Source organism: Corapipo altera, unplaced genomic scaffold (genome assembly GCF_003945725.1).
Source record: "Corapipo altera isolate COAL_440 unplaced genomic scaffold, ASM394572v1 98, whole genome shotgun sequence".
In the NCBI taxonomy this organism is placed as follows: Eukaryota; Metazoa; Chordata; class Aves; order Passeriformes; family Pipridae; genus Corapipo; species Corapipo altera.
This window is the reverse complement of record NW_020884914.1, coordinates 1,372,318-1,385,187: the sequence shown is the minus strand read 5'-3', so window position 1 is coordinate 1,385,187 and position 12,870 is coordinate 1,372,318. Positions and strand designations below refer to the sequence as shown.

General features: G+C 40.0%; 1 protein-coding gene across 1 annotated transcript in view; it reads left to right on the top strand.

The window, feature by feature from the left end:
- CUNH16orf45 (chromosome unknown C16orf45 homolog) overlaps positions 1-11,861 on the top strand; it is a 50,389-nt gene extending 38,528 nt beyond the window's left edge. The window contains exons 3-6 of the mRNA XM_027654860.1: positions 2,800-2,873; positions 5,500-5,614; positions 7,147-7,229; positions 8,529-11,861. Of these exons, the coding sequence (XP_027510661.1) occupies positions 2,800-2,873; positions 5,500-5,614; positions 7,147-7,229; positions 8,529-8,641 (385 nt within the window). The 3' untranslated portion in view covers positions 8,642-11,861. The remainder of the gene's footprint in view (positions 1-2,799; positions 2,874-5,499; positions 5,615-7,146; positions 7,230-8,528) is intronic.
- The last annotated feature ends 1,009 nt before the right edge of the window (positions 11,862-12,870 follow it).

Genomic DNA, 12,870 nt, shown 5'->3' with positions numbered 1-12,870 from the left:
TTCGAGAAAGCACCAGGTACACAGGGAGTGTAACAGTGCTTTTGAATTAGCTGGACAATAGTCTGTGTGACTTCTCCAGCCTGTCTTGCACTGATAGATTTGACTTCTAGGAGAGAACTGCAAAATCAGAGAAGCTGTTTCTCCAGCTTCTCTGTCAGTTAAGGGACCAAAAGCAGTTTTGTTTTCTCTATTCCGCAGATTGCTGCTCCCCGTAAGATTTCCAAAAGCCCTTTTTACTTCCTAGAGAGGTCTGACAGTTATACAAACATGCTCTCAGTCAAACCCTTATGAGTATCCAGCTTTCAAATGAGAAATCCACTGGGATTTTTTCAGAAGCAGCATTAACTTCTCCTGAGACTCCTGTAACTGCTCACATCCAACCAGAGCTAAGGGGGAAAAGAGAGGAAGGTTCATAGTACCTGTACAGACTGAATGGCCTTGCAAGAGCTTTCCTTCCCAGGAGCTCTTCTTCTTCCCTTTTCTTTGAGGCCAACAAGGTGACTCTTGCCCAGGACAGCAGCTGGAGCCCTACATTCAGTATTATTTGCTAGCAGACGTGGCATGTGGTTTATAGTTACAGGCAACTATAGTTCCTGCTTTCGTTAAGTCAGATGGATGAAGCCTTAACGTGGTCCCATATCTGGTTTGTTTCTTTTTTTTTTTTACTCTTCCACTAATTGGCACCATGGAGTGGATGAAACACAAAGCCTGTTTGACACAGATGGGAAGAAAGATGTCCCATGTGCTTAAGGGGATTGGTGCAGATGGCAGGTTTAGTTTTTTTCCGTCATCAAAATGCATTAGCCTACAGAACTGGGGCTCTGGAGAGGTCATCTGGCTTATGACTTTTGGAATTCAGATTGTCACAGAGCTGTTGCAGCCCTTAAGTGCTTTGGCCACATATTTACTTCTCTCCTGTGAGTTACAAGGCAGGAACAACTTTTAGACCTCAGGAAAAAGGTACTAAGAATATAGGTGGAGAGTAGCAGCTCCATGCTCTGCAGTCAAATTACAAAATACAGTCAAAATAATGGGGAGGAAGTGCAACTACAGTTGCAATACGAGGCCACTACCTTTGCCAGAGATTGGGCACAGGGACTGTAGGGACTACTGAACATTAATGATCTTGCTCACTTGGAACATACTGCCAATGATATTTTAAATTGCTGCAAATCCTCGGAGAAGAGCAGTGCCATTAGCTTTTGGGAGTTCCCTAAGGAAGGCAGGGAGCCAAACTGATACAGTAAAATATTTTAATTAGTATCTTTCAGAGCTTCCCAGAATGAAGCCAAATCTACTCAATGAAGGGAAAAAAAAAATCCTCTCTCTATCCATCATGGAGAACTCACTGTTCTCTTGACTAGTTGAGAGTCTGGCCCTTAAATATCATTTGAATACAGCAGTTTAATATTGACCATTTCTTGCCAAGAAACATCATCTTTGCTAACCATGGTCACTTTACTCAAATATATTAACATGACACCCAAACTACAAGAACATTGAATAGATAAGGAGCTTTGAGGCTTGCTCATATCCCAGCACATTTTGTGTAGTGATTCTCCTGAGAGGATAGCGTTTAATATTGTTAATTGATAAAAGTGATTTCAGTACCATTTAGCATGATGGATCTCAAGAGTAAAACAGGCTTTGCTTGTGATGAGCATGAATAATATGGGGAGCCTAAGTAAGAATAGTAATCAGTAAAATCATCTCTGCCTAAACACATACAGCAGTGAACCAGGCACTAGCTCTGAGGCCAACATGCTAATCTTCCCAATAAAACTGAGTCTTCCAAGACAGATGGATAGTGGGAGAGCAGATCCTCAGTGGAGGTGCCAGGGTACATGAACAAGGAAAAGTGGTCAGCAATAAGGATTATTATGAGAGATATTCCACTGTCATATTTTGGGATGAGAGGGGTAAAAAGGCAGCAGGAATAGCTGTCATAGCACAATGAAAGTAGCAGAACAGGCAAGACAGAGTTAACCAAAGCAGCAAATAATAAAAAGAACATGTTTTACTAACATGAGCAAAGCAGCTGAAGGACAGCTCCCTGCAGAGACCTGCGTTCTGTGCAGAGGCAACAGGGAGAATAAAAGCTCCTAGGTTGTGATTAAAATCTTATTTGTGCCAGAAACACCTGCTTTTTCCACTCCTCACTTAATTCAATAATTTGGCTGCATTTATCCTTTGGGTGCTCACTCTCACGTACTCCAGTCCCTCAGCTCTGCTCTCTTGAAACACCACAGTGACAACCCGTGTTTTGATGGCACTTCAGCTGCCTCCAGGTACTCAGGCAACAGGCAAATCCACCCTTCAGGCACAGGATTGGGAAAGAAGAACTCTGAGACCCCTGGGCAAGGACAGTGTTGATGACATGCAAGTTGAGAATGTACAATTGATCCCAAAGGCTGGTTTTCATACTCTGTGATTTCAAAGTGGAATCCCCTCATGCAGCCCTTGGAGCCAACACCTGAGCCTTGGCTGACAATATAGATGAGACATTAAAATAAAACATTTGCCAGGAAGCTAATGCTGAAGGGTGCTACCTTCCAGGGGGATAATTCAGTATGGCAGCTCTCAGGAGAGGTATCACTTTCAATTAGAACTGAAGGTGCTGTTTCTGCTAATGTTACAATTTATTTTCTTTTTAAGCTGTCTTCTGTGTCTTAACATTAATGGACTTTCTGCACACATGAAGGATTTGAAACATTCAACATCAACCATGGAGGACATTCACCCACAGCACAAGACCTCAAAATAGATAAATACCAAATTATGCTTTTTCTGTTTCTGCAGGATGGATGACATCCAGCTGTGCAAAGACATTATGAACCTTAAGAAAGAGCTGCAGAGTTTGGTAGCAATCCCAGGTAATGGCTATCTCCATCAGTATTAGGATAATACTTGTGTTCCTGACACCAAGCCCTCCCGTGCATCACCCACCTCTGCCCCAATAGAATTTCCTCCCACCAAGGTTGAATTTCATACCTCTTTCCTCTAGTCCTTTCTTTTTCTTCCCATTTTCCTGCCCAGCCTTCAGCTCCTGGTCTCTAAATTTCCTTCCATGCTGTATTTCACTGCTCCCATGGCAGCAACCCTGCAAATATCACTCAAACAAGGTGCATATTTCCTTAGTTCTTGCACTCTCTAGGGACCCAAGGGGCACAGATTGTTAGAAAAGGCAGTGCTGAGATATCAGAGATAAAAGGGGAAAGGGAGAGGGATTTATAATCACTAATGTGAATGTGATTGATTTTTTTTTTCCTTGTCACACCTGTAGTTAAATCACTCATAGGAAACAGGTCTACTCTGAAACCACACATTCTTAGCTGTGTAAGAACTTTTGCCTTGCTTTGCATCCAACAGAAGTGGATTCATAATATACTTTTTCTTTCTTTATACTTCATAGTTACTTACAGGACATATTTTATATTTTTGATAACACTGTGGGTTCATAATTGGCTTAAATGGAAGGGATTATTATAACCCTAGAAAATACCTATGAATGACACCCCTTGCTTCACCTCTTCAAATCTGCAAGCTTTCCTGGCCCTACTTTTAACTTACAGTTAGGGCTGACCAGTTCTCATTCTTTTGGTGTTCTTGTTGCTTGGGGTTTTTTTTCAATCTTTTAGAAACTATTTTCCAGTCACAAGCCTTAAGCAGAGATCCACAAACAGCAGGTTCTCCTTAGCACTTTGCAAACCTCAGCAAAGTTAAGAATCAAGTATGTGCAGTTCCAGCAGCAGCATCTTTAGGCAGAATCACAAGAATAGCTTGGTCGTAACAAAGACAAAGCAGCTGCTGCCAGTAACACAGCACTGAGTGCTGACACAGCACGTGCCTAACCTAGAAAAACACCTTCCAGAAATGGGTTAATTCACAGTATCTCCATCATAATTTTCCTCTCAGATACAGGATTTGCATAGAGATCTGCTCTTTGTTTTCAGCAGACACAGTTTAGCCAATTTCAGTAGACATGGAATCAGTCTTTTAGTACACAGAATATGCAGTACTTTCCCACAGATCAAATTGCATATATTTAGCACAAACGATATAATGGGAGAACACATCTCAATCTAGGAAAAGGATAGATTTAAAGGAAGTGGAAAGTAGCTTTTACTCAAAAGTGAAGAGGAGAGCCCTTACTCCATAGACATAAGAGGCAAAGCAAGAAAAAGCAGTGATTTCTGAGCATTCCTTTTTTTTTCAGATACAAATTCAGCATTAATTACAGGAATTCTCCCTAGGTAACAATGTAGAGGCCTTTAAATCTTCATAGCAGTCAATAACCTTCCTTTATCACTTCTAAAAAATAAACCACAGAAAAGATATCCCAGGCAATGAAACATTAGGTTACATTACCAATGTACAATTCTGAGATTGAGACTACCGAATTCCATTGTCTTAAAAACATATTCAGGGTGCTTTTATCTTGCTTATTAAGGAATGAATTTATTGCAGAAATTCCTAGCAGTAAGCATCCTGAAGCCCATGTTCCAAAATTAAGCTGTATTAAACAATTGTTTTCAAGTGTCTGATCCATTTAGCTGTTTTTAAAGTATCTTATAGCTTAAATCAGCAGACATAACATAGCTCAGATGCGTCAGACTGCGGGCAGCTTGCCCTTCTCCCCACAGCTCTTATTGTACTGAATTGTAACACTTTCTAAACACAGTTCTACTGCTCAAAACTAAAATTCTTTATTTAATGCAAAGTGTCTTCACAGCTAATCAAAATCTTCAGCTTAAGGAAATCTGTGAGCTCGGATTTGCCTCTGGCTTTCTCATCTCTCCTCCACTTCCTTGGTTTGAAGATTTCTGCCTTAAATGCATTTGGCTTCATAATCTTAAAAGAACAGCTCTGTAATCCCTAACATTCACAACTCTTCGTTTGTGACAGGCACATCTTTCATGTCACAAATATTTTTGTTTATAGACAACCTAGCCATTACAGACTGGCCAGTTAACAAGGATATATATTACTTACTCAGATTTTTGAAGCATAGGGAAAATAAACTTCCATTTATTTTTCCACATTTTACAGTTGGTGCTATTTGTGTGGATTTGCAGCTCTCCTGCCTTACCAGAGTAGAAAAAACATGTTGTAGTCAACAGCCAAAACCTGTCTTGAAATGCAGAGAAATGGTTCCTTTTGGTGTGATCTCATTTCCCCTGAGGTCAAAGAGAGTTTGTACCATGGATTTTAATAAAGCATCCTGGACTGTTTTCTTGCCAAAGCTTTTAAAAAAATTGAAAGCAATGCCTTGCAGGGTAATTGAATGTTAAAAGTAGGCTTGGCAAGCCCCGTGGGGTCTTCAGACCATTAAGCTGATCAGGCTCAACAGCAGCAAGTGGAAGAGAGCAAAGAGGCAGCGACCAGGCTTGCTGGGGTTTGGCCACTCATGTCTGAAGAACCATTGGCTTCAATCAGCAATTCATTCTTGGGCAGCTGCAGTGTCCAAAGTAATAGTCTCTTTTCTCTGTTTTTGAACAGAAAAAGAAAAAACAAAGATAGAGAAACAAAGAGAGGATGAACTGATTCAGAAGATTCATCGGCTGGTACAAAAAAGAGATTTCCTTGTAGATGATGCAGAGGTGGAAAGATTACGGTAAGAACCAGGAGTGAGATTCCACAAGCCTACTACTACACTGGATGGAGTGACAAAATTTATATGAAGATTAATGAGAGAGAATTGGTCCTTCAAAACAACTCCCCAAGTGAAAAGCCTCCTCCTGGTTCCATAGGAAAATCATTAGAATTAGATTACTCTACTTACAACTACAGTGGGGTTCGGTCTCTTATTTTCCTATCAGAAAGTGTCTGGGCATTTATCATTTAAAAGGAAAGGATTTTGCTGCTACCAGAGAATCCTCCATCTAAAGTCCACCTTTTTTTAAAATTATTATTCATGTGGTCAGATTTGATTACTATCCTCACCGTGTCATTGGGGGGTGGGGAAGTCACTCACTAGCACAGCTGTACCTAACCTAAAACACTAAACCATAAGCACCAAAAGGGTCTTATCTCAGTAGCTTAGCCTAAAGGTGTTGAGAAACTTGTAGCCTTCCTTAAAAGTTAATTCCCAGTTTTTGCTGGAAATCCCAACACCCAAACCCAATGTTTTGTTTAAGACCCAAACACTCTACAAAGTCAGTTTTGCTTTTACCTCCCACTCTCTTTCAACAGTAAAGACTCAATGCATTTATCCAAAATGACAGTATCTCCTCCAACATGTTTAAATTCTAAGCAAGGAGAGGATAAAAGGAAGCTTTCCAGAGTCCTGCAGCTGATCAAAGAGAGCTGGCCAAAGGCAGCAGCTGACAAGCAGCCTGAGCTAGAAATGCAACCAGGAGCTCTCACTGCGAGTTCCACGTGCACAGCACGGCAGCTCAGCAGCAGCCTGGACACAAAACCTAAGGCTGGGCTCCTGCAAATGTCCTGCTGGGCGCTGTGCAGGTGTGATCCATCAGTGTCCCCTGACACCTGCAGCAGGACCTGAGGCTTTTCTGTAACTCTGATAATAAAATCTGCTTTTCTTCTAAAGCAAGGTTTTCAATCAGCACCCCGTTAATGTTTCAGTAACAGCCAGGGAACTAACACAGAAGTGTTGTCAGTACCTACAATCAGGGCTAACAACACAATCCTTTTATTTTGGGCCTAATGCTGTCAACTTCAGGCAAAGAGAAACATGCTTGGGTTTGATAACCTCGAACAGCAGAAGATCATGAAATCCAGTGTTTAGCCTAAGCAGGCCTTTTAACAAACAGCACAAGCACAGCAAGAAGTATCCTCTGCTTCACTTGGGCAGGAAGCACGTGAAGCACTTGGGAAGCCAATTTAAAAATAGGTGATGCACTACAGCTTCAATCTGCTGACTGGGGAATACAATGAATTCAGTGCTATCAGAGACAAATAAAGAACCTCAGGGAAAATTCCCTCTCAATTCTACAAGAAGTTTGTTACTGTTTTCATTTAGGTAAATATTTTGCTTTTTAATATGCAGAAAAATTAAGTGTTTCTAAAAAGAATAAAGAAGTTAATTGTTTACTAGTGACCTGATCCTAGCTCCTCTAGCTTTTATTGTCCCACTTACAGAGAAAACTCTAATTTCTGCAACTTTATTTTCCTTCTTTCCACCAGGGAGAAAGAAGAAGACAGAGAGATGGCCGAGTTCCTTCGCACCAAGTTAAAACCCATAGACAAAGCAACACAGTCTCCTACCAGTGAGTTCCTAAACATTAAGAAAAAAACAAGAACAAACAAAAAACTCCAATGACAAATAGATAAAAGAGCATTTTCAAAGGGCATGCTGGGCCAGCCTCTGGCAAAAGCCAGGTTAAGCTACCCAGTCACCTATGGCCACTTGCAAATTGCTTTGTATGTTTTAAATATGCAAAGTATATTTGTATACACATTGCCATAACCTGCTTTTGTAAGCAACTTGATTTTTGTTAATCGTTTTCCTGTCTGGTTCTGCAAAAATAACTGATAAAAACCTCTTCAGACCCATGCTAGAATATCTTAAGCAAAGTTTGCCTGGCTTACTGCAGGCAAAATGGAAATTAGAGAAAAGACTGCAAACCTCCACAGCTGACCCAAATTTCTTACATATTACCAACAGAAACAAGCTTTTCAATCACCTCAACCCAAATCACTTGTAGACAGAATGTCAAACACAATAGTTTCTGAGAAACTAAGTGGATTACTTGGAAGCTTTTAACTGCAGCTTTCAAAAAGAACAGTCACAGCATGAGCCTAAAAGTTCTCAGGTTGATTTTGGCCTGTCTCAAGCTGAGCTCTTAGGCAGGGAGGTTGTAAAGTGAGAGTGGTGCCCTTCCTAGAAAGTGACTTTGGTGCCACTCTGCACAGACAAAGATCTTGCTCCAGAGTTTCCAGAGGGACTGGAATGACTGTGAAGTTCAAGGTTGGAAAGAGACATTTTAAGATGCATTGATAATTATTTGCACCCCCTTAGTCACAGGGAGCATGACTAATCTCCCTTGTTAGTTTACTTTGTTGTCATTGCTTTTAAATGCAGTTTTAGAGACAATGAGTTTCTTTTCACTCCAAAAAATGAAAACCTACCTTTGTCTTGTTCTTCTAATTACAACATCCAAGTTGATGAGAGAATAAATTCTAGCAATATTTTTGTTCTTCAGCTCCTTAGTTATTGGGAGCTAAACACAGTAAGAGGACTTAGTGAAAGGACCTGTTATCTGACCCTATGGCTGTGAAAAGGGACACCTGGCTTGAAGAAGATGCAAGTTTACCCTCCCATTCAGAGGTTTGGATTCTTTAGCCCCTCTTAACACCTTTCCCTGAAGGGATAAGACTTCCTGAGCAGTTTCAAACCACATACCAGCTTGGTTACCACCAAAGTGTATTGTTCAAACAAAGAGTTGAAAAATTCAGGAAGGGTGGGGAGAGAGAGCAGGAAAGGTTTGCATCCCTTAAGCCAGGAGCAGGAAGAAATGGTTTGACCAGCTCTTGGTTCTGATGGTGTCGTGTTTTGAACCTTGCAGGCAGCCCAGCAGAAAAGAAGGCAGAACCTCCTCCAAGCAAGCCCACCATTGCCAAAGCGGGGTTGGCAATTATTAAAGATTGTTGTGGGGCCACACAATGCAACATCATGTAGCTCTGGGCTTTCTACCCTGTCAGTGTTTTCACTGAATGGAACTGTCTGGTGAGGGGAAACAACAGCATCCTGCTAATGGAGTCAAGAGCACTGGTACAACAGTAATGGATTGTACAATGGCAGGTTCTTCACTGTTGCATGGATCACTCACGCATGCCTAAACCAAGAAATCTATATAGTGGCTGTCCAGGGACCAGAAGAGATCAGAGTAGAGTCAGAAACACCCCAGTGATACAAGTGAATGAAAAGAGGGTATATTTTATCCACTAAGGTGTAAACCAGCAATTTTAATAGGCTAAGAATATAAGAATTTGTACTTTTTCCCCTGTGACTAACTGCACTCAAAATTTGCTGAACTATCCTATTCTGGTTACTTTTCACAACAAAAGCCACAAGTAACAATGCTGTATATAGCACAACTGATAGATGAAGCAACTTTAAGATAACTGATGTTGCATACAAAATACTTGCCAAACTTGTATGATGTTCAACTACTTTGCTGTGGAGCTTCACTTCAAATTCTTCCTAAAGAATGAGATCAGTGACAAGGATGCTGCAAGTAGCTACAGATTTTTATATCCCATGTGATTTCTGAATTACTCAAGTCAAATTAACATTGCTTGCACCAGGGGAAATAAATCTCTGGCAAAGCTTTAGCAAGCACAGCTACAGTAATCTGCAAATAGATGATGCAGCCCAAAGTTGTGTCACTTCTGTTTTAGGTCTCTGCCTCACAGGGGGTCAGAGAAATGTTCACCCAAACAGTTTTGTCGAAGCTACATGCAGTAGGAGATTACACATCACTGGGAGGTTGCTGGGAGAAGAGTAGAAGACAAACAAAATGTAACTAACATTTAAAAAATGCTTTAAAACAAGTATTAATTGTATATTTTGTGACCATAAGAAATATAAACTATCAAGCACAGGAAGACACAAACCACCCAAGACAAATTACCACAAAACAAATATGCAAATGCATAAGTAGATATTTGTGGCAGAAAAATCACATTCTATACAAAATGGGTTTAAAATTAAGGGAAATACAGAAAGACTTATCTGTGTTTCACCATTAAATGTGTTTCTGGTCTCTATGCAGATTAAAGCTTGTGGAATCTAATACCTTTATATTAGCTGTCAGTAGCTGGTTTGTCTGTGTGATGGTATTCCATATAAATGTACTGTGATAGGTGTAAATAGTGAAATAAACTTATATGGATCTAGTGTGAAAATCTCAGGCTTAGAAATAACAAACAGATAGCAAAAAGTTCCTAGAATAAAGTTTCACAAGAGGAACTTCCATTTTGTGAAGCCAGCTAAGTGAAGTGTGTGCTTATATACAAAGGAACCACAGTATAGGAAAGGAGAAAAAATTAACAGCAGTTACCCCCAAAAGCATAAACAGTTATTTTTTTAGAGAAAAAAAAAAAACCTTATTAAGATTCAAGGCAATAGACACCATCTAAAGTAACTCAGACTATCCTTGTACAAAGTAAACCTAATCCCTAGTACAGACTGATTCGATGAAAAACATCTGTATTTCCAGAATAATTTGTTTCAGTATTCCAGACTCACTTGAGACAAGGAACCTATATCACAAAGTTCCTTAAGGTTTAAGGATCAAAGAGGAAAAAAGCAAAAAAGGTTTCCACTAAGACATGAAGCACTTTAATTACTTTGACCAAAGATGGAGAAAAGAGAACAAAGGCTGAATAGTCAGATACAGTTATTGCATCCTTGTTGATACACGTGGCATCACACTGTTAACATCTACAGCACCCCTGTGCATTAACAGGGACAGGGAAAACTGCTTGTAGGGGACAATATACACCAGGGGGAAAGAATCACCCCCTGGATTCTGTAAAATTCAACAGCCTCTTGAATTTGCTGGTACCCAGTTAAGACATCAGGAGTTATCAGTAACTTCAGGCAAGAGGCAGGTGTCCAGTGCCATTAATAAAGGCAAATGGAAGTCAGGGAAAAAGTGAAGCACCAAACTTCAAGCTTTAGGAGGATCATCTGGTAAGTCAAGGGTCCAGAAGGACTTTGCACAGGGTTTTTAAGGCACAAGGTGAATTCTGCACATCAGTGTTTTAACCAGGCTGTGCTGATGATTGGGCTGATCCCTACACGCTGCACAGAATTCAGTCTCTTGGGAAGAAAAGTGAGATGGGTACAATGTAGGTTTCCATGAAAATGTTTCATTAACAGGAAACAGACATTCCTGGGATGCAACACACGAGGAGGCTACAGAGCCCTGTCCTTTAATTAAAGCAAAGAAGAAACACAGCAGGTATGAATGTGCAAGATTTCTACAGTTCAGCACTGGCAGCCAGTGCCCCAAAGGGACTTGAACTGCACCAGTGTTCATGAGAGCGAGCTTCATTTTCAGAAGTTCTACCCTGGCTCAGCTGAAAGGTTTTCTGTGTGTTTTAGTTTTTAATTAACAAATGCTTCGTTTCTGTTGTTATTTGGGTGGGTTTGAACAACTTGCCTGCAGTGCACCAGTGGTTCCTTTGGAAGTGGGTCAGTGATGCTGCTCAGCAATAAACTCTTGGGTCTTTCAGACTGAGGTCAGATTCTCAGCTGTGTTCATCACTTACAGTGCTGTCCATCCAGAACACAGCAGTGCCCTAATGGCTTATGTCCAAGAAAATGGTTGCAATTAAACAAATTGAACTTGGGAAGGAATTAAGTGTAAAAATCTTGGTCCTCATTTTCAAAAAAATCAGACTAAATCACTGAATGTCCCAAGAGCAATCAGAGGCTTTGTAACTTGCATGATCCTGTGAACATGACACATTATAGAACCCCCCATATATAAAAGGAGAATATCAGACAAGTATCTTACAGGTGCCTATCTGGAGTAACCGGCATCATTTCAGAGCTGATTTTCAGATACCAATTACTCTCTGCAAAGAGGGACATTAATGGACTGCAGCACCCAAAATCTCTTCTGGAAATCCTGGCTGTTTATCACTTCAGAAAGAAGGCAAGGTATTGGAAAAAGAAGAAAATGTGAGGTGGATTTGACACTCTGGTAAACATGACTGTGTTCAGGAAAGGATCTTTGTCTACTGAGACAAAAGTGCTGAAGTGCTATTTGTACAGATCACCAATTCTACCAGCGAGTGGTTCTCTTGTACCTTCCCCTAGGCCTACTGAATCTCTTCCAAGTTAAACATGTTTCCAAATAAACTAAGCTGCTGTGTTATACTAAGCATTTGTTTCTTCCTGTTATTGAAGGAAATCAGTGGTTGTGGAGGGGAGTGGGATGCACTTCCTGAGCTGCTACACTTTTCAAAAAGAATAGGATTACTATTCTGCAAGAAAGGAACACTTAGATAAGTTAGTGATGCTACTAAATAAAGGATCTTCTCACTGACAAAATCCAAAACCCAATCTCAGAAAACACATGCAACACTGTCAGCAGTAATCAGCAAAAAGAGGAAAAAACAAGCAATATCTTAGATATTCTAGAGGTGAGGCAGCTAAGCATTAGATAGGACTAGTCAAGCATATCTAAAAAAGGCCTTAAAACTGGTCTATCCTAGTGAAGCCTTTTTTAATCTACAGAAAACTCTCAGAAATAACACCCTGAAGTGGCATTTCAGAAATTTCTTATGAATTGAGAATGCCATTTTGATCAATCTGCTTTCTATGGCATATGTATAGCACTTGAACTATGATTTTTTTCTAATTTTATTCATCTATGTAATACTAAACATCAAAATAGTCTTTACAAGAAGGAATACTACATTAAAAGTAATGTATGCTGGAAAGATGCTATTAATAGAAACAGAAGTTAAACCATAGCTCCCCATGCAACACATCTGTCCTGTTACATCATGGCAGGCAAAACAAGCCATAGTCATTTTAGACAAAAAAAATAATTCCCATCATGACTTCTATGACTTCTGAAAGCTTTTTACTAACTTAAAACAGATGGCTTAAAATAAAGTGAGAATGAAAGAAGTGGGAATGTTTGCAGCACAATACCAAAGAAGCATTTCCAATCAAACTCACCTTTTAAAGGTAATCACAGACCAAGTGCTATGAGGGATTTTACTCATTCATAGACTTAAAAACATTTCACAGCTACTGAAAAAAATGCAATTACAGAGTGATGATTATAAGGTTGGTGGTGTTACTATAGAAAGTTTTTATAAATTGTCTGTTCCTCCTTTTAAAGAGGGATATTCATTATTTTCAAGAGGGATATTAATTACACT